This window comes from Trichogramma pretiosum, unplaced genomic scaffold (assembly GCF_000599845.2).
Source record: "Trichogramma pretiosum strain Unisexual culture from Peru unplaced genomic scaffold, Tpre_2.0 scaffold26, whole genome shotgun sequence".
Classification (NCBI taxonomy): domain Eukaryota; kingdom Metazoa; phylum Arthropoda; class Insecta; order Hymenoptera; family Trichogrammatidae; genus Trichogramma; species Trichogramma pretiosum.
In genome coordinates, this window is record NW_019641640.1 from 423,585 (window position 1) to 450,605 (window position 27,021).

At 39.9% G+C, this 27,021-nt stretch overlaps 5 protein-coding genes and 2 non-coding genes across 7 annotated transcripts; 4 read left to right on the forward strand and 3 right to left on the reverse strand.

Moving 5' to 3' along the window:
• Positions 1-69: 69 nt before the first annotated feature.
• Positions 70-1,880, forward strand: LOC106652407 (neuronal acetylcholine receptor subunit beta-3-like). The gene is made up of 7 exons (XM_014371334.2): positions 70-358; positions 450-494; positions 569-678; positions 759-972; positions 1,041-1,212; positions 1,285-1,437; positions 1,513-1,880. Exons 1-7 carry the CDS (start codon positions 137-139, stop codon positions 1,878-1,880), a joined length of 1,284 nt encoding a protein of 427 aa, XP_014226820.1. The 5' UTR covers positions 70-136.
• Positions 1,881-2,532: 652 nt separating this feature from the next.
• Positions 2,533-2,655, forward strand: LOC111693832. Its single transcript, XR_002763493.1, has one exon. It is a non-coding gene; the product is annotated as a U5 spliceosomal RNA (small nuclear RNA).
• Positions 2,656-3,053: 398 nt separating this feature from the next.
• On the forward strand, positions 3,054-4,493 carry LOC106652611 (neuralized-like protein 2). The gene is made up of 4 exons (XM_014371671.2): positions 3,054-3,426; positions 3,505-3,881; positions 3,955-4,284; positions 4,355-4,493. The coding sequence occupies exons 2-4, from the start codon at positions 3,521-3,523 to the stop codon at positions 4,474-4,476; spliced, it is 813 nt and encodes a 270-aa protein (XP_014227157.1). The 5' UTR covers positions 3,054-3,426; positions 3,505-3,520; the 3' UTR covers positions 4,477-4,493.
• A 557-nt stretch (positions 4,494-5,050) lies between these two features.
• Positions 5,051-7,050, reverse strand: LOC106652610 (acetylcholine receptor subunit beta-like). Its single transcript, XM_014371670.2, has 7 exons — positions 6,693-7,050; positions 6,568-6,612; positions 6,388-6,497; positions 6,088-6,295; positions 5,802-5,994; positions 5,580-5,732; positions 5,051-5,511 (listed from the first exon to the last, which is right to left on the reverse strand). Exons 1-7 carry the CDS (start codon positions 6,951-6,953, stop codon positions 5,075-5,077), a joined length of 1,407 nt encoding a protein of 468 aa, XP_014227156.1. The 5' UTR covers positions 6,954-7,050; the 3' UTR covers positions 5,051-5,074.
• Positions 7,051-8,269: 1,219 nt separating this feature from the next.
• LOC106652545 lies at positions 8,270-10,251 on the forward strand. The gene is made up of 2 exons (XM_014371554.2): positions 8,270-9,539; positions 9,866-10,251. The coding sequence occupies exons 1-2, from the start codon at positions 8,402-8,404 to the stop codon at positions 9,880-9,882; spliced, it is 1,155 nt and encodes a 384-aa protein (XP_014227040.1). The 5' UTR covers positions 8,270-8,401; the 3' UTR covers positions 9,883-10,251.
• A 5,301-nt stretch (positions 10,252-15,552) lies between these two features.
• Positions 15,553-15,675, reverse strand: LOC111693833. Its single transcript, XR_002763494.1, has one exon. It is a non-coding gene; the product is annotated as a U5 spliceosomal RNA (small nuclear RNA).
• A 9,986-nt stretch (positions 15,676-25,661) lies between these two features.
• LOC106652406 (feline leukemia virus subgroup C receptor-related protein 2-like) lies at positions 25,662-27,004 on the reverse strand. Its single transcript, XM_023459638.1, has 5 exons — positions 26,794-27,004; positions 26,504-26,712; positions 26,314-26,417; positions 26,127-26,237; positions 25,662-26,022 (listed from the first exon to the last, which is right to left on the reverse strand). The coding sequence occupies exons 1-5, from the start codon at positions 26,966-26,968 to the stop codon at positions 25,749-25,751; spliced, it is 873 nt and encodes a 290-aa protein (XP_023315406.1). The 5' UTR covers positions 26,969-27,004; the 3' UTR covers positions 25,662-25,748.
• Positions 27,005-27,021: the final 17 nt, after the last annotated feature.

The window sequence follows — 27,021 nt, forward strand, 5'->3', positions numbered from 1 at the left end:
CGGTTATCGTTTCGCGCGCGTACTTTGCAATTCGTGCACGCAGCTGAAATGTATGAGACGCGTTCGAAGCCGAAGCATCGGGACCGCGTCTGAAATTTTCAACTTTTTTCTTCGATATCGATTGCCGATTTTGATCATGCGGCGACTACCGATGCTAATAGTGAGTTTTGTCGTGTGCGCCTCGGTCGTAGCCGAAGATTCGTCCGAGAAAACGTGCAACATCCTGTCGGACAAGTGGCCGAGTCTGCAGCTGAAACGCCACCTCTTCTGCGAGTACGACAAAGCCGTCAGACCCGTGGCCAACAAATCCGCTAGCATAAGCATCCAAGTCGAGCTCCGTCCCAAATTTATGGAATTCGTAAGTTCGATCCCGATCGACTTTTGCTTTTTTCTGCACCTATATATAAAGCGTCACGATATTAGTCAAACGCGATCTCGTGTGATTACAGTACAGCAGTAAAAGTCAATTTATCCTTCACACTTGGGTCGAGCTCGTAAGTTTTCTTTTCGTTCGATTATTTCACCGCGAAATACACGTATAATACGCATATTGAAATCGCACTATCAGGTTTGGCGGGACGAGCACCTCAACTGGAATCCCGAAGAATTCGAAGGCGTCGAGTGGATACAATTAAAAAGCGAAGAGCTTTGGCTACCCGATCTCTCCCTCTACAACTCGTGAGTAATTTACGCGAGACACTTTTGTCAATTAGATTTTCTATGATACACGCATTCAACACCCGATAAACGTAGCGCAGAGGAGACCTGAGCGTTCGCCAGACCGGCATACCACCGACCATCTGCACACTGTGGCACATGGGCCAGGTGGAGTGCTCGCCGTCGATCAAGTACACGTCCCAGTGCGAGACCGACTACACGTTCTGGCCTTACGATCTGCAGAACTGCACCATCACCATGGGCTCGTGGATGTACTCCGGCGAGCTCGTCGACTTTGATTTCGGCTACACTCCGGTATATAATATGGTTTCGTCGCGACTCTTCGATCGAAGACTGATGTGTTATATTTTTTGCAACTACAGATCTCGATGAAGGGTTTCGTGGCGAATAAATGGTGGGCAGTGACCAACTACACGACGGCGAGGGAGAGTCCCCAGTTCGGAACGAACAACACCTACCCGCAGTTGTCCGTGTCGTTTCGGCTTCAGAGACACTCGGACGTGTTACGCGCTGTCTACGTAACGCCGCTTATTGGTAATGTGTACTTTGTCGCTGATGCAGCTGTAAAAAAGTTATTTTCCGAAATTTTCAAATTGTGTGTCGCAGTTTTGGCAGCACTGACTTTGGCGCTCTTCTGGTTGGATTCACGATCGACCGAACGACTGATGCTTGCGTCGATTACCTTTATCTGCCACCTGCTGTGCATCTATAGCCTCCATTGGTTGATGCCCTCGAATGGACTTAAATTACCTCATGTGCGTAAGTTATACGATCTTGCCAAGAAATCCTTAATTTAAATTTTTTTCTTACCTCGATCATTCGACTTTCCACAAGTGCTGTTCTATCGAGACTCGATGATAATCACGAGCTTCGCGATCGTCCTCACGACTCTGCTGCGGAAACTGCAATCGACCCGGGGAATCCCCGCGCCGATCTGGATCGAGTCGAGCGTCAGTTTCGTGGCCAACAATCCGGCCGGTCGCTGGCTGCTGCTCGAGGACTGGCCACCCGGAAATTCGAAGGTCATCGGCAGCGACGATCGCGAGCCAATCGATGCAATGCCCATGAAAATCGACAACTGGAGACGATTGGCCCTTATCATCGATTGGCTGGCACTTTTCGCCTCGACGTTTACCTACCTGTTGCTTTTCATCAGCCGGATACCTAAAAGCGAGTACGAGAAATCCTTGACTTCGTTGTGAAATCGTTTTGTTCTTAAATGATTTAATGTTTTTCTTTTTGTACTCATTAAAGATGAAAAAGGGTTATTCATGTAGTTATTTTTATAGCCACTGAAAGTTTAACAAAATAAGCCAATTAAATCTAAACAATTCTAAGCAAGTAGAGTGAATCTTCGATATCTATCGAATGAATTAAAAACAATAGCATTTGCAAACTTGTTAAAATTTTACACCTTATTGAATCATAAATGTACGAGTCAAATTGAAAAATGCACCGATTCGCTGCAGTACACTTTTATGATGCTAAATTCAGCTGCGAATGTAATACTTATACCATGGCGCTTCTGAAAAAATTTATCACCGTAAAAAACACATCTCATCAAAAAAGTTTGGATCGTGAATAAACTGAGATTCTATCTTTATTTTTTCAAATTGAGCGCCGAAAAATACATCAAAAATTATATTCATTCGTTTTTGTGGAACTCAATCGGCTACGAAAACCCCCTCCTCGTCCCTACTCATACTCAGGGGCTTACACAGTGTACAATATTTCAAACTGTCAAATTGAAGTACCTTGAATTGCCATTACGCGGCGCATAATCGCAAAATCTTAAATCCCGCAAACGACTAAGCAAAGTTCAGGCCTCAAGTACGGGCTGAAATTTGTGTAAAGACAACCTAGTTTCTCTTCAATATACGAATAAATCTTTCGCCTTTTACTAAAGATTTCCGTGGAGAGGAACATATTATAGGTCTTATGACCAATTTTTGATTTGGCCGAATGCAAATTCGGCCTCTTGAGTTAATTCAAACATAATTCACATCTCCCTCTTCAGGTTTAGTGGTTAATCAAAACTAACATTTATTCATTAATCACGATCTGACCAGTATACGTGCAGGTACGGCTGAAGTAGTGAAGAATAATGAGTTTGACGTCTGTAGATTAAACAATAAATAATATTTACAAGGCGATGCGATGTATTTTTCTTCACATCTACGGAGTTTTACGAATAAGTTTACATTTCGTAGCGCATTTCATGATGTTTTTTGCACAAGTGCCGGCGATATATGTATAGGAAGTTGTATGAAAGGGGACGGTCGATTGTGTAGCCTTATATGCGCTGCATGCGATCCTCCCGCCACTAAAAGGAGTCTGCACGCAGTGTTGTTGTCTGCGGTCTGCACCGAGCCATTATTCCACACTTGCGATAGGCCCACTTGATGTATTTAAGAATAGTTTACTGTTTATATTCGCGAAATTGTGTGGGTGAGAGATCGCTGAAAAGTTCAACATTAAACAACATGTTTCTGCTTACTGAATCTAACAAGAAAATGCAATTAGCAACGTGACATAAGTGGTCAGTGCATTTAAATGTTAGTATCAATTCATTTAAGAAACTTGTTTACTGTAGAGAAGACTTTTCAAATGTGTTCTTAATTGAATCAATGAATTGTTTGAATCAAACAATTTTTATTGTGTTAAGTATCAAAGGATATATATGATGACTTCAGTGATGGAGTTGTAAAATAAAATGTATTAGACGATTAACCTACAATATTTCTTCAAGTAAAACTCTTTTTGTTTACCTTATATATTCATATTAAAGTCACAGATTAATTTTTAACATTCGCTGTGGTTCTCTAGGAAAAGTCAAGAAACAATGTCTAAATCTGAGAGCAAGTATAAAACTAGGTTCCATCCGTGTCATGGAAACAATATTGTTTTATACGATGATGGCACAGTTGCATACCGTAAGTCCAGTTTTGCAGAATCTTTGGTTTTTAGCGCTGAACCTTTGCAGCTTGGTGAAATGTTCTTACTGGAAATAGAAAAAGTTGAAAGGGGTTGGAGTGGACACATGAGGATAGGTCTTACTCAATTTGATCCCAAAAACATTCATACGTTAGACTCAGAACCAGCTCTTCCAAATATGATGAAAGCAGAGTTTAGCTGGGTATTCGCAATGACTGATAGTAGTATAATTTGGGACAGTTTCTGGGATGGAAGTCATAACCGTTCTGGTAATTACTTGAAATTTCATATTTCATATCAAACAATGATCAATTTATTTGTAAATTGTCTTGCAATTAACAGGTGATTCTTCACAAAGATCTGTAAAAGAAACTAAATTAGTGAAAAAAGGAGAATATGTTCATACTTCTCGTGGTGTTATACCTTACTGTGTCTTAAAACCAAATGTTGATGACATGATAGAAAATCTATTGCCTACAGATCACGGTAGTAGAGTAGGTGTTATTTATGTACCTCAAGCAAATTCTGACTTGGCAGAAATGCACTTCATTATAAATGGAGAAGACCAAGGGGCTTTTGCAACTAATATTCCATACAAAAATGGACCTCTGTACGCTGTAGTTGATGTTTATGGAACTACAAAACAAGTTAGAATCATACAACTGTATAATGGTAAATATTTGAACTTTTTAAATCAAATATTCACTCTGCATATTTACATATGTACTATTTTATTTTTCAGCTTCACAAACTTTACAAAGTGCTTGCAGAGATACCATACTTCAATGTACAAAGATGAATGCTGTTGATTCTCTTCCTCTACCCAAACAATTGAGAAACTATCTGCTTTTCCAAAATGAATGATTTGTTCAAATTATATACTCTTAACACTGAAAATCTCAAGTCTGAAGAGTTAAAATGTGCCTGCGAATTCTATATTTTTAGACATTTGAGTTGTTTCATTACTACTGACATTGCTTTGCAACGTATTGAGTTATCAAATCAAATATTAAAGACTTGGCGATGCATTTTGCTGCATGTAGATAAATTCCTAGGTATATTGAAATATCTCAAAGTCATTAATTAGGTACAAATCAATGCGTACAATTAAAATTAGTTTTAAAAAGATTTATGTATTATAGTTTTAATGTGTTTGTACTATTTCATATTTTTTTACAGTGCACTTTGTGCTCGCTGTATACTCCTTTCACGAAACAAATGTCATAGAGATATTTACTTCATTTTGCAAGATTAAGGATTGTACGTCTCAATGAGCTATAGCAATATATGCGTTGAATTTATACATAATTCTGTATGTAATGTATTATTTGACAGAATTGTAATATTTGGTTTTTAAATAGGCAACGAATTTGGAAAAAAAAATGATTTTTCGATATTCATGAAAAATTTCCCAATTTTTGATTGTTCGCGACATATATTTTATAGCAGTCGAGACGCGCCTTCAATTTATTACCAACGTATAAGCCCTACGCTGCACGGTACCAGGCGGCGACGGCATGTACACGGCGAGCATAACGAGATAAACGAACGCGACAGCCACGAAAGCGATCCAGCTAATCAGCACGGTCAGCAGGCTCCAGGTCGAATCGAGCTCGTTGTCGAGCTTGTTGTTAGCGTCGTCGAGCGCAACGGGAGTCTGAGCCTCGGCCTGCACGAGATCGTAGCGATCGTCGTCGGCCGAATCGGCGAAGAGCGTGATTGCCTTCGGATCGAGAATCGCGAGTAAAAATATTCGACCGGTGCGGCTGCGGATGGCCCCCTTGACCGCCCGATCGAGCCACAGAGGTGTCGTGGCTCTGCAGTGGCCGAGCTTGCGCATCGAGACGGTCAGCGCCAGTGCGAAGGCCACGAGCATCAGCGAGCTCTCGTAGAACTTGACTGTAAATTCGAAACGTCGAGGAGCAGGAATGATTATTAACTTTGTTACAGGACAGAGCTAAACTCACGTAATTTGGGCGAAGTTTCGCCGTTTCGCGGTATGTTGTAGAACAGATCCTGTATGCAGAGCAGGTGGCTGACGAGCGTCAAGCAAGCCATGGCCATGCGCTCGGTCGATCGGCAATCCAGCCACAAGACCGACATCGTCATCACCATGAGAACTGAAAAAACAATTTAGAGCTACCGCTTGCAAGGCCATTCGGGTGCATTACGGATATAGGAACACTCACTGACAGCGGGTGCGAGGTACGCGACGTGAGCTCCGGCACTTCTTCTCTGTATCGTCACCATCAGATAATTCTTGTACTCGTATTCTACATCGTCCGCATTGACCTTTGCCACGGTCATGACGTACTTCATGTTCATGTTCAATACCTCCCACTGGCTGTTCTTTTCCAACTCGTCCCAATTGATCTTGCGACCCTTGAAAAGCACAAACAGTATCGCTCGAGAATCGATCTTGCTACGGTGAATCTCAATTATTGCTCGACGATTATAACGCATATTATACAATACCCGCGAGCCAAGTTCCAACGTGACCTGCGAATCGTAGGCGTAGGAGAAAAATTGAAAGGAGCACTCGTGCCTGTCGTACGGATAATTTGCGTAGTCGGCCTCGCAGTGGGTCGTCAGCGTCAGCGAGGGTATGCACAAGATTCGGCCCTGGTAGCTGAGCTTGCAGCCGGCCTCGGGCATGACGGACCAGTCGCTGCCGTGATCGCCGCTAGTCGATTAAAAAAAAAAATCGAGAGAGAGAAAATTCTTGTTTCTTCTATTCACGATTGTACACGATCGGTAATAATTCAAAAGACTTACGGATTTTCTAGCGTCAAATCGGGAGTCCAGATTTCGCTGGACGAGATTTGTATCACTTTCTCGCCGTCAAAGTCTTTCGGGTCCCACGTGAGATGGGGATCCGTCCAATTCTATATCAATTCGTAATATATTAAATTTTCAATGAAAATAAATGCAGCTTCTTTGCTGAGAGATTATTACCAGTATCATTACGCAGTGAAGGGTGAGCGTATTGGAATAGTCGTCCTATTGAAATTAATCAGGTAAAATAGAAAATACATGCACGAGTGAAGTATGTGTCGCGTGTCGATATATCAACGACTTACGAACTCCAGGATCTTCGGCGAGAGTTGGAAGATTACTTTGGTGACGTTCTTCTGCTGACCCGCCAGCTCCGGCTTGAGATCGGGATCGTAGTCGCAGAACAAGTAGGTCCTGAGCCGCTGCTCGGTCGTTTTGCCCTGCAGCTCCTTGCACATGCTCGCCGTCGGGGCGTCGTGGCAGTCCACGAGCGAGTCCCTCAGACACATCGACGTCGTCGCCACGACGATCAAAACGTACCACCAACGGATCCTTTTTCTGGTCATGACGAGGAAGAATTTTCGATGGTATTGTCGTGCGTCGCTGCGGACTCACGCCGCGCAAGCTGCATGTTAATCGGTTATAATTGGTAAGCGACAACAGCAGCAGGAGCAGCAACACGCCCTGTGAAATTTGATAGTTCGTGGGTCTGCCGAGTTACACGATACGCCTACTGAGATAATGATTTTTCAATAAGTAGCATGCATTGTTAAATTAGCCTCATTGACCTATTCAAGTCGTATCGATTTATAAAATTTTATTTACATTTTACATTTCACTCTGAAAATCGTAGTATTTTTCTTAAGTATAGGATGTCAATCTGTCAAAAACGAACGCCCATCTTAATGGATTGCAGCAGCCTTGAAACTCACAACTACAATTTACATTAAGGGGACCGACCTAAGTTATTTTCCATATATTTATTTGCCAAATTCTTTTCCGTGAATTAATTATTTCCTTGTCTTCGCGTTTAATCGGTTGATCCACCCAAAAATGAAATGACGTTTTTTCTGTAAAACGAGCCAAAATCTAGAGCTTTAATCCCGTGTTTTGCAGAAAAAAACATATCTACACCAGTTGCATGTAGTGAAGACACTTCTCAGATATGTTTGTTCTTTTGCTTCATCGCTGGAAGATGCATTTTCGTATTTTATTTGATGATTTTTCTTTAAAACTGATTATGGCATTCATCAATCTATGGTGTTACCGACTGTAGTAAAAAAACATATTTTATAATTTGTGTCACTTTGTTTTCGTGAGATGCACCGAATTTCAATATTTTAAAATTAGAACAGACCACCGTTATGTATGAACATGTATAAACTCGCATTAACGCTAATGTGTAAAAAAAATTATTGTGCGCGAGGACATGTGATTAAATTTCAATCTTGGATATCAATTTTATAATAAGAAAAGGTAATGTTTCAGATTATGACGAGAGGTGACATCTAATTAAAATGTATCAATTATAATTTTAGGCATTATATACAAGAAATACACTAGTAACACTTCTTAAAGTTCTGTATAATTATAAAGTACATTGAATTAGAGATTGAATAATTTGGTAGAAAAATAACTGCAAGTCATTTGTACGAAAAAAAATTGAAAAAATGATCTTACAAAATATCATTATAATCATAATAATTATTATTACATTTACATCGTTATTATTGTTACTTATAAGATCAAAATTGTCATTTAATTTTGACTCAAGGGACGCGTTTCTAGAGAAAATGTCAAAACATCGAAGTTTAATTGATACCCCCGTACTAATTTTGATTTGTTTACTTTATGATTTTTGGAACGTAATGTGAGCCTACAGTTGATTGAATCGATTTGCAATCCAAGCTAGTTAGAGGCAACATCGTTCAAAGTATTCAGTAGTTTTGTGTAAAATATTTTTAAAATTAAAAGTTTGATAAGTAACATCTTACCAATTTGATACTTGATAAATATGTTTGAGTCATCTGGAACAGTATCATCGTCATCATCGCAAGACGATTATTTCGTTAACCTGGTCGCATCGTTTTATTTTTGGGTAGATCAACCGATTGAATGCAAACACAAGGAAAGAATTTGCAGAAGAGCTGCAATAGCGGCGGCTTGTCACATCGAGGCTAAAAAGGACAGCAAGTGGGAGGACTTCAGTGCGAAGTTAGCGTTTGAAATTTACTCAGCGATTAAAGATGAAGAAATCACAGCAAATCAGCTCCGCAATGTTCAGGTGGATAAATTCGCCTACAACGTGGTCTTCACGGAGCCGCCAAGAAGATTTGATGAGAGCGTGTTCGCAGAGTTCTACGTAGAAATCGAAAGCAGAAGATACCGAATTTGCTACGAACTGTATTTAAGTTTTCACTTCCATCGAAGCGACATCATTGATTTTGATGTACCAGAGAAAAACCTGATACTGACACCCCCTCCTAATTTCTCTTCGATAGTAAGGGAAATGCGCACGACAGTTTTCATCGCGACGCAAGTGATGACTGACATAATGGAGAAAAGATTTCAGTCATTGATAGCCGATCGTGGATATAAAGTTAAAGTAGAGTTATCTGTTTACATAAAATTGAATCTCCCTTATGATTCCCCCATTCACCTGGATGATAAAGACATCGTAGCTCAAAGATTTGCCTTAATCGTTGGAATGTTTTTAGAGTACACGAATCCAATTACTGAAACATTGAAAGATTTAAGCTTGCACAGCGCGTGGAAATTTTTCTTGTTATTAAGATCCTTAAATTATTCAACATGGGTGAATGAGGGGAAACTTGTCGATTTTCATTACGAATCAGACATCACGAACGGAAGATCATTTTCTAGTACAGTCTTCTTGCCCCTGATAAGGAGGGGTTTTTCAATAACGACGAATAACAAAATTTATCCGTTAACATTACAAATGAGCAGCAAGTTCACACCTCTTGCGATCCCAAAAACAGAAGACGTCCTTTTGGCGGAGCAAGAATTGGATGCACCTCCGCAACAATTCCGTGATGTGGTCAACAGAATAAAACATCAAAGTTTCCGTTTTAACTCTCTACGGCCAATAAATGTTAACAAGTTATCCACGGTGGTTCATGGAAAATGCCGTTGTAAGTATAATATTCGCATTCTTTGAAAACTATTACTCAATCTTTAAAGCATGATACTCGAGCCTATGATAATTAATATTAGTAAACGAAAATTCATTGATTGACATTAAATATGAACTGTCGAATTTTAGATGAATTTTGATTTGTGCATTATGTAGATTGATTTTCACGTGCGAAATTATTCTGATAATCTGTTTAAAGATAAACGCAATTGAAAAGCATTTCGAATCATTATAATATGACATTGAATAAAAATAAAAAGTAAATTGAGAGCCAACAAGATAAATAACCCATTTCTTTTTTTTTGTTGTTTTTTTTTTTTTAAGATGCTGTAACAAACTGAAGAGGTCTACAAAGTTTGGTGTACATTTCAATCTAGAATCCGCTCCTTTTTAAACCAAATACTTTTACAAAGGTCTAGACTTGAACTTGTTGAAAATTAGACTTACAACTTCTTATGTGGAAAATGAAAGGTGACTTAAGAATCAATCTCTCCAATATTTGACACTTTTATTACAAGGCAAAAAAAAACCGACCGAAGTAATCTTTTAATTTGTAACCATACATTTGATTAATGTAGTTTTATGTATCAAAAGATATCAAACTATTTTCCATTTTTACTATTCAGACCAATAATCAAGGATCTAGCATTATAAGGTTGAACATGTTTCCTTTGATATTAATGAAATTCATTAAAGCGAATTAAAAAGTATACGAATCCGTTTAATAATTTACACCTTTAAAATAAAGTTGTCCGAAAGAATTATATAACAGCACCAAAAGTCAAATTACTATACTTTTACAATTTTTTTTTGGAATATACCTAAAACACAATTACAATCTAATCCAATGATCGGGAATTTTCGCGCTTCGTAAAAAGTGAAATGTCTCGGCGATCGTATAAATCAATCTCCATCTCCGAGGATCGATTGGCTCAATAACAAATCGGCAACGATATGTATCGCGCATCGCTCTACATTTCCCCACTCGCTCGGTTTTGTATCAATTAATCATAAAATGCAGTGTGTACTCGCGGAACGCGTCGATCGGAAAGGATGCTATACGCTGAGCATGAGTTATAGCGCGCGCAGAGCAGACAGGAAAAAGTATATGCGGCTCGTCCTGTACCGAGGTACACATACCGCTCCATGTTATATACTGGGCCGCTTCGCATATCGAGACTCCACCGCACCGCCTCTGTACCTCACTCTCTTTTCCTTGGATGCACACACACGCGGCGCAGGTTGTTTTACTGCGATCTCGCGCGTACACACGCGGAACCCGCAGTCAGAATCCACCTGACCATCGTGCCGAGCGCAGCGCACTGCAACTCGATGTTCGCGCGCGACTACATTATCGTAGAGTTTATAGTATACGCATGGTACGCATGTTACGCGCGTCTCTCCCTCGCGTCCATCTCTCGCCCTCGCCGGAACGTTGAGAAGTTATTTGTTTTCGGTATCTTGTGTGGCAATTTTTTTGTCAAGTTTATCTCAGTTTGTGACAGATCATTATTTTAGTGCATCGGTGAAATTACATGTGAATTGATAAAAAAAAAAGTTCATCTCAGCAGCAGCCAAAGAGAGCAGGCACAGTCAAGAGACTATTTCCGAACAGGTAAAGACACGAGGACTTAATCTCGTCTTGAGACATTTGATTTCCAGGTTAAAGGAAATTCGCAAAACTGACGGAACTCGAGCGACAGCCGATTTTCAAATCACTCGTGCGAAGATTTATCGTAATATTTTAAGTTGCTCGAGCTGCACTCGGCGGCGATACGATCGATCATATCCCAATAGAAAGCTCAGTCAAGCGCGTGTGTATATAACGATGCGCGATATACACATGCAGGAAACAAATTTCTACGACGATTCGCCGATCCAAGGATGCCAATCTCTAATAAATATGACGCGTGAAATCGCTACCGCGCCGACTATCTTGAGCTGTTAATCCTCGACTCGATAGATAGAAAATTGGATCAAGCGAGTTTCGTAAGACGACGACGACGATCTCGGGCGCGATAAACATATGCACGCAGAGCTAGCTCGATCGAATGGAAAAACGAAAAAGCCGCTGATATATTGGAGCGCGCAGGTGTGCGTTACATTATTAAGTAGATGCTCGGTGATGATCGTTTTGGCGAGCTGCTGCGATCGCGTCGTCGTCGTAAGTAGTACAGCACGAGCTGCACGATCGTTAATAAACACATATTTAAACTTTCCTTCGATCCCGCGCGGCGAAATCATAAAGGCAAAATTTCACTCTCTATCTTACTTCGATGCGCGTGTGCATATAATATATATACATGAAGCTCGCTACTACACACGATATCGGGTATATTAACAATGTCGCGTGCGCGATCTCATTAGAGTTTTTTTTTTGTTCTCCGCCTGAAGCTTCGCGCCTGGCGTATTATATACACGTACGATATACAGGAGCGCGTGGAGCGCGAAGAATTGAACGAAACCGATTTTCACCGATATCTCGAGAAGAAAGAGAGAGAGAGAGTAATTTTTGTTTGGCGCATCTTCTTTAAATACCGCACGGTACGAAGCACAAAAAAACGCGTGTGTGTATAGGCTTGGAGATTTTTTTCAATGAAATTCGCCCGCAGAATTTATTATAATAAATTGGAAAAACTAATCTCACGCTTGACCGAGTATTTTCGTTTGTTCTCACGCCCGCCTGTGTGTAGCTGTGTGGCATGCGCGTCTGGCTACATGATCGGTAAAAGATCTGCAATTCAAATATAATATTTTCGAGCACGTAAAATTACGTATAGTCGGCGGTGCGGAATTGAAGCCGAGGTCGAAATTCAGCCCCGCTAAACGTTTTTCATCGTTTTTACTCTGCGTTTGAACGGTCTTTATGCTGCAAATTGGAACCATAGGCACGGGGCTAAATTGTTTTTCGATTCTTTTTATCTAATTTATGTTGTCGTGATCGATTATTCCTAACGCGAAATTCATCGATGCTGGTCAAGCTGTTTACATTTACGATCTCGAATCTTGTATTATAAAAAACAAATCGTAAAATCACGCTTACTTTGGCCGATCGGTCGGACCAAAAAAGTGAGCCAGGTAAAACGGCGTAAAATTGATTATGATGATAAATTAGGAACGATAAAGGCGATCGCGAGGACAACGGAGATCCTAATGTACAGAATCTTCCTAATTACCCAAAAAAAGACAACCATTACTAAAGCATGAAAAAAAAAATACAAATAAAAACTGGTAACTACGAATAAAATTGGAGCCTCTTCAAGAATCGTTGCGTGCACCCATGCATCGAGACGCTGTAAATGCCGATCGATGCTACTCGAACACGCGTGAAAACATCGAAAGCGGGCATTATAACGCATTAAAAAAAAGAAAAAAAAAGAAGCAAGAAACAACGTTATACGCGATGACCAAGATAGGACGCGAACTCTCTCGCGCGCGAGCTAAAATACAATACTTTGAAATCGCGCGCGATGATTATTTTTAAAGGCCCATAAATAGAGTTAACGGTCGGGTTGTAAAAAAACAACGCAAGGCACATACATATATACTTGGCTCATGCCTTTTCCACACCTCTAAGCTTTTGTATAAAAATGCGAAGGAAAAAAATATTATTACAAAAAGGCGGAAGATTGAAAAAAAAAAATCGCGCAATTCTTACATACAGCTCTGACAATTCGTGGGCGTGTGAGAATGAGCGATCGCATGCGTTTTGAAGCATTAACTCGTATGATATATAAAAATGCATTCGAGGGAAGAAAAATTAAAACTGTTAATACGGGTTCACATGGGCAGAGATCTCGCGTACGGATATGACGTATAGATTCAGGCTGCAGCGCATATAAATAGTAACATATCATGTTCACGCTCGCGCGAGAATTACAAGCTACTGCCACTGCGCATTGCACTGCACTTATTAGTCCTCGCATACTAATTCGCTCGTATACAACTCGAGTCTAGCTCATGCAAAATCATCGCGCTCCGATCATCATCTCATGAATTTTTAATCGTTCGCAAAGGGCACGTTCGTATATATATACAGATGCAGTACTTATTCTTCAATGCTATCTAGATGCGAGAGTGGGATTTGAATTTTTAGTATCATCTTCGCGCGATGTTCGTATAAGCGAGTACTTGCGCATTCGTTTCTTTATTTTTTTCCCCTTTCAAACGTCTCGCCTCGGTAATTCAAAGGTCGCGGGGTAAGTGCGAAGAGAAAAAACATGAAGGTGTCGAGAGCTTTAATAGCCATCAAAAAGTCGCCTACGTCGTGACCTTTAATAAGCTCTCCCTGCTCGAGATCACGCGCCGTTTAATCGGCTACTGCGCATAGCACCGAATTAGCGAATCGCGTCTCGGTCAGGGAGGAAGTCGTTTCCAGCGAACGATCGGCTTAATAGTTTTTCAGAAAACGGCCGATGAAAAATGTACGCGCGCCGCGATCCTAATAAATAAGCCGCGCGCGCGCATACGCAGGGCGTAAAAAGCTGCGAAATAATCATGAAAACGTAACGCACGCGAATGTTGGCTTCTTTTTTTTCCTCTCGTCTGTTCATAGCTCTCCCTCTCTCGTAGGCGCGCAGGCGAAATAAAAGAAAAAAAAAAGGAGAAAAAGGAAAAAGTTGGCTCAGAGAGGAGAAATAAGAAAAGAAGAAGAAAAGCGAGGATACATGTGCACTCGGGGAAGAACGGAATTAATGCCGCGCGCGGCCCCTTCGTTGCTGTACATGCCATATACCGTCATGCGCACGTGGGCACACGATCGCGCGTATTATCCATGTATATGTATCGCGTACTACGCACAGCTAGCTTGTCGATTCCTTGTTCTCGTTGTTTGCGTTGTTGTTGCTATTTTTTTATTTCATCTCTTTCAAATACGAACTAATTTTCATTTCGTACGAATGATCGATCGAATCGAAAGCTCATCTGTCTCTCCTGCGGATCGAAACGATATTCTATATAGGAGTCGCACGAATGCTCCGGAAAATACAACGTGTCCAAGCGTGCTCGTGGACGTGCAGCACAGCTACGCACGTACGTAGGCGTTGCCCACCTCCTCGTTGCATCGTCACGGAGTGGACGAAGCGCGCCCAACTACAAGCATCGTCGGGGTGCATTAGCATTTGCACGATGAGCGTACACACATTGCACAGAGAGTATGTATAATAATAAGCTCGGCGCGCGCGCCACGCTCGTGTGCACCCGATGCCAGGCGCGAGTCTAGCTGGTGTTGTTTTTTTTTTTTTGCTGCTCGATCGTCTCTCGAGCTACCTAACATCGCGCACACGCAATAGATAAATATCTCGTACGGTACAATCGCGTAATATCGTCTTCGAGCGCCACACACGTGTGTGCACACGCCTATATTATATATTACGTAGTATAGCGTACGTATACAGTGTAGTGTACGTAGACGCGCGTATATAAACACTGTCAAATTACTTTTGCACCTCTCGGTTTTTACCGTATTTTTCTACAACGCAGAGAACGAATGGGAAGGAGGAAAAAAAAAAGTAAATAAAAGGCAAGTGCGTTTAATTGTCGAAAATACGTTTAATCGTCGGCAAATGGATAATTATACGTGTAAAAATAAATAAATGTAGGTCGATTACCTGCTGATGCTCATAAGTATATAAATACTATATGGTATGAGATCCTTGCGCATTGATATATACATAAAAATTAAAGCACAAAAACCGTAAGGGCCCATGCTCGAGCTCCCTCCTTCCCAGCGAGCTGCACTCCCCTTTATAAGCTGCACCGTTTATTTGAAGGAGAGATCATATTTAACGGAAGGAGAGCTGCTGTGGCTCCTTCTTTTTTTCCGCGCCCAAGTACTTCGTAAACATATTAGTAAAACTCGATGAAGTTTATGATGATGAAAAAATAAATATAGATTTGCCAAATAACCTCACACCCGTACAATTTCGCGAATATAAACAGTAGACCGAATTTTAATGAGAAAAGGCTATTTCACGAGGGAATAAAAATATTTGTGTTTGAATTAGTTCAAGAGGCCGAATTTGCATTCGGCCAAATCAAAAATTGGTCATAAGACCTATAATATGTTCCTCTCCACGGAAATCTTTAGTAAAAGGCGAAAGATTTATTCGTATATTGAAGAGAAACTAGGTTGTCTTTGCACCGATTTCAGCCCGTACTTGAGGCCTGAACTTTGCTTAGTCGTTTGCGGGATTTAAGATTTTGCGATCATGCGCCACGTAATGGCAATACAAGGTACTTCAATTTGACAGTTTGAAATATTGTACACTGTGTGAGCCCCTGAGTATGAGTAGGGACGAGGAGGGGGTTTTCGTAGCCGATTGAGTTCCACAAAAACGAATGAATATGGTTTTTGATGTATTTTGTGGCGCTGAATTTGAAAAAAAAGTAAAGTAAAGTAAATCGACTCTCTACTCGCGAAGTGCATCAATTTTTCTAGTGCGATGTATAGTTGAACGCGCGAAACAATAAGCCAAAACGATGCAAGAAGTCGCGCAGGTACGTATATATCGCAACAAATGGCTGCAGAATTTGGTATAATTATAAGCCACGCGCGCGTGCATTAGAAAACACGAAGAGCGAGATTATATTATGCATAATGAGCGCGAGCGCGTGAACAATAACCATACCTATGCGTATGCGTAGCATAAGACAATCGAGGCAGTTAAGCTAGGCAGTAGCTGCTACATGTACAGCGCGGAGAGAAGATGCACGTCGGACCGATTTCTGGAAAGAGTCGTATATATATAGCGTCGAGAGGAGGAAAGACGCGCGTGTGCATATAATATATACGCGGCTATACACCAGCTTAACGGAGCAGCAAATTGTTCATCGTTATTATATTTTCTCTCTCTTTCTTTCTCTCTTTCTCTTTCGCTCGGCTCTCGAAGCGCAAAACGATTTGAATATAACAGCTGAGCTCTGAATAGAATCATATATAATATGTAGGCAGCAACAGAAGGCGAGGGTCGTCGCGCGCGCGTACGACTATGTTATATGTATGTGTGTATGTGTGTGTGTAGCGAACTGCAGAAAAAGGGAGATAGAGAATCACGAGCGTGCAAGTTGCGTGATGATGCGCAGTTACATACATATGTATAATATGTGCTCCCTCACCTGTGTATGTGTGTGTACATCATAATCCTTAACGGTTGTCTCGTCGGAGTTCAATCGGTTGTAATATTATGTATGCGCGCACGTGTGGCAACAACCTTTTCTTCGACGACGACGACGACAACGACGATGACTCTTTTTTCGATCGAGATTATATACATAATTCTGCGGAGTATTTATAAAGGCGAATCGTCGATTTCTCCATAAATATATTTTTTGCCCTGCCGATCGTCGCGTGTCATTTGTCCGGCCGCTTTATTTGTCCTCCTTGGCAGTATAATCGACTCCTTGTCATGTTCGCTCGCATCAAAGTCGACTCGGTATTCGAGTCAATGTTATGCGACGAGCAATAAATAATAATAATAACAATAATACAAAATCCGAGTCGAGATGATTTTACATAAACACAATCGATAAAAAAGAGGGTCGCGTGAATTTTTAGTTGAGAATTATCGAGCGCGACGAGCTGCACACACGCCGCGGGACGTCTCGCCGTTGCGCTGCTGCACTTGACCGTGCGCTGCAAAGTGTCAATTTGCATTAATCAATGCATAACTATATACCAAAGCCACGGAAGTATACAGGGACATCTTCAAAGTTGAATGCGACGCAACAGAATTTCCCGAAGCATATAAAAGCTCAGTAGGTAAATTACCTGCGAATGACTTATGGGCTAATACATAATACGCAACACGTCGAAAAATGCCCCTTATTCTGAGAATCGGTTAAATCACGGCAAAGCACAATGCGAGGAAGAGTCGCGTAAAGACAAATCCATGAATGAGTATATGCATAGCAATTGCCTTGTGACAAGTTACAATGCCGATCCTGCAAGCACCAAGCCGAGCTCGTTTCTACACACGTAGATACACATGCCGTGATATACATTATGGCTGCAACAGGTGCATATGCATCCATACGCAGTGACTCGAGAGCGATGCCCAATTGTTTCGTCATAAAGATTATTTGGCGACTCTCGGGACGTTGAAAAAACTGCACGGGCGAGGGTGAGATTTGTCGCGCGCAAAACGAATTCCGAGTACGAGGAAGCAAAACAACGCGACGAAGCAGACACTTTGTCGTTGTTTATTGTTTTCAGCAAAGCTCGCGGCCAGATGCACGTGTATACCCAAGCGCATACCGTTACGATCCGCAGCAACAGCAGCAGCCCGTGTAGCAGCCAACACGCGGCGCGCATCGCTATCACGGATAATATATTATTCGCTCGAAAGCAAGACATATGCCAGGCACGAGACGCGCAGGTACTATATACGTATACTCGTGCGCGTGCGGCTGTGCCGTCGATGACATACGACGGGGCTTACCTGTCTCGTTCGTATGTATAATGTACATCGACTTATGGTCGCGTCTGCATAAAAGAAATCTCTGTATGTACACCCGGCTATAGGACAATCGCGACTGTGCGCATAATAATCGATGTACCGATCGTCGCCGCGATCGGCTTGAAAATCTCTGCGCCGTTTCTCGATGAAATTGTCGCAACGTGCGCATAAAGAAGAGAAAGAAGACCATGCAGCGCGACAAGAGAGAGAGGGAGAGAGAGAGAGAGAGAGAAAAATTACTCGGTTTTTTGCAAAGCCGATCGTCTGCGTACGCGTGTGATAATTGGCTAATGTACGTCCGCGCGCGCGAAAAAGCCGTGTCGTGACTTTTTTTTGCCAATTGTCCGCGCGCGAGGTAGAAAAGTATCGATATCGTCCTGTTGACATCTTTCTCTCTCTCTCTCTCTCTCTCTTTCGTAGCTTTTTTTCCCTACCGACAGTAAAGCGATGCATGTGTGCCGGATCCTGCGCACGACACACAGGCTTCTCAGCAGCTCGAGGCCTGAATGAATTTGACGTATTATTGCCCATATAGACCTTATTTGGCTAGTCGCTTCGACTTTCCGCTCGCTAATTAATCGTTTTGGACGTATATTTAAACTCCTTGCGGCAAAACACCGCTGAATATTTTACATGAAAATCTCATCGCTAGCAGCTCTCGAATCGTTTTTATATCGCCATTTCTATCCTAGCGGCTCGTTTCGATCCGTATCGATTAAAATAATATAAGGAAATATCGCGGGCTTGTTTTTCAACGCGAACAACGACGCCATTTCCACGGGGAGGTATATGGGGTATTTTAGAGCTTCTCGTTTACTTATATCGCCGTTTAAAAACCTGGATAATTGCCACCTGCAACGCATACTGTATACTACGCAGTCGAGCGCGTTATGAAGCGCGTCGTGTGCAGCGCGACTTTATCTACCGCCGCAATTATTGGCGCACACGAGCAAGCAGTCCATCAAATTATTTACTACTACAGCTCGTGGCGTATAAACTCGAATCAAGTGCCACAATAAAAGCGAGCTTTCGATCGGCGCACAACGAGCTCGCTTCAAAGTTGCTTGTAGCTCGTGCACGTGCCAGAAGTAAATAACCAGCTCACGCGCGCGCGCCGAAAAACCGCACGCAGGTTTCGAAAACGAGCTGGACACGTTTTAAAGCCACCTTACTCCTCTTTTTTTCCATTTATACATTTTATACCGCAAAGGAGGAAAGAAAATAAAATCAACTGGCTCCTGCCCGCGATTGTTTTGCATCTCAGGCGGCAATTAACTACGTGTTCGCGGTAACTGCACTATCTCTCTCCCTTCTTCTTTCTCTCCGCGTGTGTCCGCGTATTTTTAACCGACGCTCCGGTATTCAATTAAAAGAAAAGGTTTTTATGCATTTTGCTTCTCTGCAGTTTTTGAATGATTTTGAGCATCGTTTCTTCGCGTAATGATTACAAGCTCGTGCGCGCCAAGGGCAATTACACTTTACGAAACACCCGTACAACTCTCGATGTTTTCCGTTGACAATATTTTAAAATTCAATTTATTCAAGCTTTTCGAGTAGGTAACCCAAGAAAACGAAGAAGCGCGATAATCGGTCAAAGTCTTGTCAACCGTCAATAGCTTTCTATTGAAATTAAAACTATGTACGTAATCTTGAAGTGTATATTGAAAAATGAAAATCTATAAGTCCAGTGCTCATGATCTACAGAGGCTAAAATGTTGATTTTCATTATTAAAATGAGTAGACAAAGAAATTTTATTTTAATAATGATTTCTTATCAGAAAATAATAAATACATATAAAGAAGTATGAAAATGTGTCTGAATCTGATAATTTAAAATATAAATATATTTTTCTATAAAACTAGAAGTTTTTTTAAATACATCGTTTTATAAAACATTCGAATAGATTATATCGCTTCATTAGAATTCGACTTGATAAAATTTACGACAACATATGTTATAAATATATAAACCGATAAATCTGTGACTAAATTGTAAATAATATAAACATAAATAATCATGGCATCACCCCTTGAGTAATGAATATCTTTCTAGACAAACGAATGAATATGAGTGTTGTCTTTACTCATTTTCCGTGGCACTCAAAGGAAGGATCCATCGTTAATACCCCCAAAATGGATAAAAGTGAAGAAAAAATTGAAAAAATTGTCTCAGCAAAAAATTTAAGTGAATTACCCGAAATTGTTGTTTCACACGACAAAAAACATTTTTGTGATATTTGCCAGGAGTCATTTGCACTAGAATCAAGATGGATATCACACCGAGACACAATTCACAATGAACAAAAATATTACGCGTGTGACAAGTGCCAAAAGAAATTTGAGTTTCGAAGTCATTTGAGTAGACACCAAATATCAGAACATAAAAGCTGCAAAGATTTCGCATGTGACGATTGTGAGAAGAAATTTGTAAAAAAATCAAGTTTGATGACGCATCAAAAATTAGTACACAAAGGTCACGAAGATTTCACGTGCAACAAGTGCGACAGGAAATTTGAAAATAAATCAACTTTATTAAAGCACAAAAAAATATTCCACGAAGTTTTCAAAGATTACTTGTGTGAAAAGTGTGCGAAGAGATTTGGAAATAAACAGAGTTTGTTCATACATATAAAGACAATCCATGAGGGTCGCAAAGATTACGCGGCACACAAGTGCGAGAAAAAATTTGAATGGAAATCCGATTTCTTCTTGCCGCAAAAGAAAGTACACGAAGGTAGGAAAAATAACGTATGTAACAAGTGCGAAAAGAAATTTGGAAGTAAATCAATTATGTTGAGGCACCAAAGGGCAGTCCATGAAGGTCGCAAAGATTATGCATGTGACCAATGCGAAAAGAAATTCGGGGATCAAAGTAATTTAATCAATCACCGAAAGATAGTCCACGAAGATCGTAAAAACTACACATGCGACAAGTGCGAGAAGAAATTTGGATACAAATCGGATTGGCTCAGACATCAAAACACAATGCACGAAAGTCGCAAAGATTTCGCATGTGACAAGTGCGAGAAAAAATTTGGAGTAAAATCAGATTTGTTAAAGCACCTGAAGACAGTCCACGAAGGTCGGAAAAATTACGTATGTGACCAATGCGAAAAGAAATTTGGACAAAAGTCAGATTTGATAAGACATCAAAACACGGTTCATGAAGGTCGCAAAGATTACACGTGCAACAAATGCGAGAAGAAATTTGGATACAAATCGCACTTGCTGAGTCACCAAAAATCAGTCCATGAATGTCGCAAAGATTACACGTGCAACAAGTGCGAGAAGAAATTTGGGTATAAACATCATTTACTCAAACACCAAAGTACAGTCCACGAGGGTCGCAAAGATTATGCATGTGATAAGTGCGAGAAAAAATTTGGAACGAAATCAAATTTGATAAAACACCAAACAACAATCCATGAAGGTAGCAAAGATTTGGCATGCAACAAGTGTGAGAAGAAGTTTGTACGAAAACTGCATTTGTTCTTACATCAAAAGACAGTCCATGAAGGTCAGAAAGATTACGCATGTGATGAATGCGAAAAGAAATTAGAAAAATAATCATATTTAATAAGGCACCGAGAAAAAAACTTAGGGATTTGCTCTGGCATAAAACGACAGTTCATGGAATTCGCAACAAAAAGTTTCAAGTACTCTTTCGAATTCGAGAAGGCAATTAATTTAACCTAATTATATTTGTTCGCGAAGGCAAACTTTAAGAACGTGTGAAAAAATTTAAAAAATAAGAATAAATTTGACCTATTTTAAACGAGTTGTTTACGAAAATTTTTAATAATTTGATTTTTATTAGGAGACCATTTGAGCTCTGGAACTCAAATTGGCTTCAAAAATACTGTGTAGCTTTTTTAAAAATGACTTGTGTACTTATTTTTGACCCCGTCGACCTCGAAGTTCACTTCCAAAATCATTGTCTTCTCCATTATAAATTTCATTACGAATTCCTAGTTCGGAAAAAACGAATTAGCAGAAAAAAAAGATAGGAATTTTTTGCATAACTTTTGTAACAACCCATTACCCTTCTACAGAGACACTGAAATCTTTAAGAAAAACTTGAATTTTGGACTTTTGAAAATAGGTAAGAAAGTTATTGTGTTAAATATTTTTGTTACAGCACTTTTTCCGAATTGCAAAGGTTTTTATATAATTAAAATGATACAATAGAAAATGATTTTAAAAATCGGTTTCGAAGAATTATGGGATAAAACAAAAAAATTGGGTCTTATTTTAGTAAAAAAGCTAGGAAAAAATGTTGTTTTAGAACAAAAGTTCGCTTCATAAAGTTTCAAATTTACTGACAAATGTAAAATTCCTAAAATTATTAATTCTATAGGTCAGTTTCAGAATTTTTATGCACATTTTCCTGATGAATCGCCAATATGCGCAGTTGTATATAATTTCATGTGAGATGATAATACATATTTTACTGAATAAATAATTTATCACTTGTATAAATCTCTTAAAATTATTTCGGCCCCATGCTCTGAAACGTGTTTTGAAAATGGCGTGTCTTTGAAATTGCGATTCCTTTAGTTTACTGCAATTACTTTATGGCAGGGGGGAGCATATTTTTGAACAAATATTAAAATGTTTTAATATAAATGTGCAGATCGTTGCAATGTTGAAAATTTAAATTGCTTCAAATGTTGCAAGGACAGCGTACAAACAGATGAATAAGTAAACTTAATTGTAAACATTATGATTATAAACGATTTTGAGATCGTCCGCTGAATACGGATCAAGTTTATAGTCAAAACAAATTAGTGTGAAACTTGTCTCTCTTGATGAAATAAGCCATAGTACTAGAGCTAAATAAAACGTTCCATCGTTTAATTTAATATAAAATGGATAAAAGTGAGGAAAAAATTGAAGAAGTTGTCTCAACAAAAAATTTGAGTGGAAACAACATTTTAGTTTCAGACGATAAACAATATATTTATAATACTTGTCAGGAGGGATTCACACTAGAATCAAGCATGATAACTCACCGAGACACAATTCACAATGAACTAAAAGATTACGCGTGCGACAAGTGCGAGAAGAAATTTGAGTTCCGAAGTCATTTGAGTAGACACCAAATATCAGAACACAAAAGCCGCAAAGATTTTGAATGCGACAGATGCGAGAAGAAATTTGTGAAAAAATCAAGTTTATTTACGCATCAAAAATTAGTACACAAAGATCGCGAAAATTCCTCATGTAACAAGTGCGAGAGAAAATTTGAAAATAAATCAGCATTACTCAAGCACCAAAAAATATTCCACGAAATTTTTAAAGATTACTTGTGTGAAAAGTGCGCGAAAAGATTTGGGAATAAACAGAGTTTGCTTATACATATCAAGACAGTTCATGAGGGGCTTAAAGATTTCGCTTGCAATAACTGCGGGGAGATATTTACAAAAAAATTAAATTGGCTCTTTCACCTGAAGACAGCACATGAAAGTACAAAAGATAACTTGTATAACAATTGCGGGGAAAAATTTGGAAGAAAAGCGGATTTGATAAAGCACCAAAAGACAGTCCACGAAGGCCGGAAAGATTTCACATGTGACAAGTGCGAGAAGAAATTTGAAAGAAAAGCATATTTGCTTATCCATCAAAGGACAGTCCACGAAGGTCGTAAAGACTACATATGCGACAAGTGCCAGAAGAAATTTGGACACAAGTCGGATTGGCTCAGACATCAAAGCACAATTCATGAAGGTCGCAAAGATTTCGCATGTGACAAGTGCGAGAAGAAATTTGGTTATAAACATCATTTACTCCAACACCAAAGTACAGTCCACGAGGGTCTCAAAGATTATGCATGTGATAATTGCGAGAAAAAATTTGCACGAAACCGTGATTTGTTTAGACACCAAAAAACAGTCCACGAAGATCGCAAAGATTTTGCATGTGACAAATGCAAGCAGAAATTTGGGCAAAAATGGATCATGATTCAGCACCAAAAAAGAATTCATGAAGGTCGCCAAAATTTTGCATGTGACAAATGCGAGAATAAATATGGGACTCGAAGCAGTTTAATAAAACATAAAATAACAGTACATGAAGGACTTAAAGATTACGTATGCAAGAAGTGTGAGAAAAAATTCGGGGATCCAAGTAGTTTGATTAGACATCAAAAGTTGGTCCACGAAGTCTGCAAAGAATATGCATGTGACAAGTGTGAGAAAAAATTTGGACTAAAATGGATCATGATTCAGCATCAAAAGACAGTTCATGAAGGTCGTAAAGATTACGCATGCAACAAGTGCGAGAAGAAATTTGGGTATAAACATCATTTACTCCAACACCAAAGTACAGTCCACGAGGGTCGCAAAGATTATGCATGCGACAATTGCGAGAAAAAATTTGCACGAATATCGCATTTGCTAATACACCAAAAGACAGTTCACGAAGGTCGCAAAGATTATGGGTGCGACAAGTGCGAGAAAAAATTTGTTGATGAAAGAAATTTGAAAAATCACCGAAATTTTGTACACGAAGGTCGCAAAGATTACGCATGCGACAAGTGCGAGAAAAAATTTACACGAATATCGAATTTGATCAGACACCAAAAGACACTACACGAACTTTGCAATGATTTCGAATGTGACAAGTGCGAGAGTAAATTTAGGGATCAAACAAAATTGACCATGCACCAAAAGTCAGTACATGAAGGTCGAAAAGATTACGCATGCGACAAATGCGAGAAGAAATTTGGATTTAAACAAAATTTGCGCAAACACCAAAAGACATTTCACGAAGGTCGCAAAGATTATGCATGCGATATGTGCGAGAAAAAATTCGGACAAAAATCGCATTTGTTCTTACACCGAAAATCAATTCATGAAGGTCGCAAAGATTTTGCATGCACCGATTGTGAAAAAAAATTTGTAAAAAAATCGAATTTATTGAGGCACCAAAGGTCAATGCATAGAGGTCATAACAATTTGACAAGCGACAAGTGCGAAAAGAAATTAGAAAAATAATCGTATTTAATAAGGCACAACAAATATTTCACGATGTTTTCAAAGATTACTTATGAGACATTTGGGGCGAGAAAAAATTTAGGGGTTTACTTTGGCATAAAACGACAGTTCATGGAATTCGCAACAATAAGGTTCGAGTACTTTATCGAATTCGAATTTAATATTTTTTACGTGTTTTTAGGAAAATTTCTAATATTATTTGTTATTTGAATTTTTTATTTTATAAACCATCTTTTTCGAGTTAAAGTTAAAAAAATTGTATGATAATATAATAAAATAGAAAATGATTTAACAATTGGATTCGAGACGTTGTGAGATCTAAAAAAATAATATGGGTCTTTTTTTAGTAAAAACTATAGTTTTTTGAAGCCAAATCAGCTTCTAGAACTGAAATGGTTTCTTGTATGTACTGCTTCATAAAAATTTTAATTCACTGACAAATATGAAATGTCTACAATGATAAATTGTAGAAAATTAATTTTAAGAAATTTCAAACTCATTTTTCCCAATGATAATAAAATTGTTATTAAATAAATAATTTATTTTTTAAGTTATCAATTTCCTAAGATTTGAATTTTTTCTCATTTTCATTATATTTCAATTTTATTTGCCAAAAGTCATAAAGAAGTTTTACAACTTACAGCTATTCTTATACAGCTACTTTTCGATTTCAAAAATAAGTTATTCATTTGCTTTCATTATGTCGTACAGAAACAAATTTCAGGAGATTATGAATCAAAAGAGAGGATAGATTCGTCACGGCCTCGAGCGATCGTTGGCGTTCTGGCGTCTACGCTCGTCAGCCGTCAGCAGAGTCGCCGTGAATCCCAGGAGCGCGAGGCCGAGAAATAGGCAGTAAGCCGCCGCGTCGCCGTAGCGAACGATGAGCTTGTCGCTGCAGGTGATGGTGAAAACGGCAAAGACCTGATTCATCAGATTGAGCATCGACACGCAGAAGATTTCCGGCTCGGGGTAGGTGATTTCCGCGCAGGTGTCGAAACTCGTCGTCTGGTAGCTGTGCATGAAAATCCTGCCGTGCGCGCGAATAATCGAACACACGGATGTGTTTTCAAATTTTAAAAATGTTTTGCGCGCGATCGCCTCGATTAAAAAAAAAAGTCGATACAAACTTACCCCATAACGGTGAACGATAAATACATCGCCCACTTAATCTCGAAATGAAACGACAATCCAACAGCGATGATCGAGAAGATACTTCCCGTGTACAAAAAAATCATCATGGCTCTGCAGAATTCAATCAAAATTGAAGGATCGAATCTGATTCATTTTTTGCATAAATGTAGTAAATTCTTAAGCATACTTGAATTGTTTCGTTTTGTCCAGAACTTTACCCATGATTATGGCCAAGAAAAAACCGCATGTCGAAAATAACAAACTAAGTCTCCCGGCATCCCGTTCTCCGTTCTATAAAAAAAGAGGATCGTAACGAAGAATTGTTTTTTCTTCTTTTTCTAATTTCGAGTCTATGTAATACAGTGCATCGGTCGAACCTTGAAGTGCGCCAAAACGAGAACATTGACGGACGCGTGAGAAGTGACGATGAGGCCGCCGTTGATGCCGTGAGATATCCAGAGCAGTACATAATTTCGATTCCTGAGCAGTCGCGCGAAAGATTTCCAAAAGACGAAGCGCTTGCCTTTGAGCCGCAACTGCAGAGCTCTGGACTTGCTCGGTGGCAGTTTAGGCTCGTTCTGAAAAACTTGGAATTCACGCTCGATCGTGTTACCCGGAACTATCTCGTGGCTGAAGGGAATTGAACAAAAAAAAAAACCAAACTCACACAAGAGGATGAGTATCATGACCAGCGTGCAGTAGCCGGCCAGCGGCAGGCCCAGCGACTTCATCTGCGCCTCGACCACGCGCTGATCCTCGTTGACCCTCACGATCATGGGTGTGAGCAGCGAGAAGGTCGAGACGCCGACCACGAGACCGCCGTAGGCGATGGCCGTGGCCATGTTGATCTGTCTCGGGCCGAACCAGTGAGCCGCCAGACTCGCTGGCATCGACA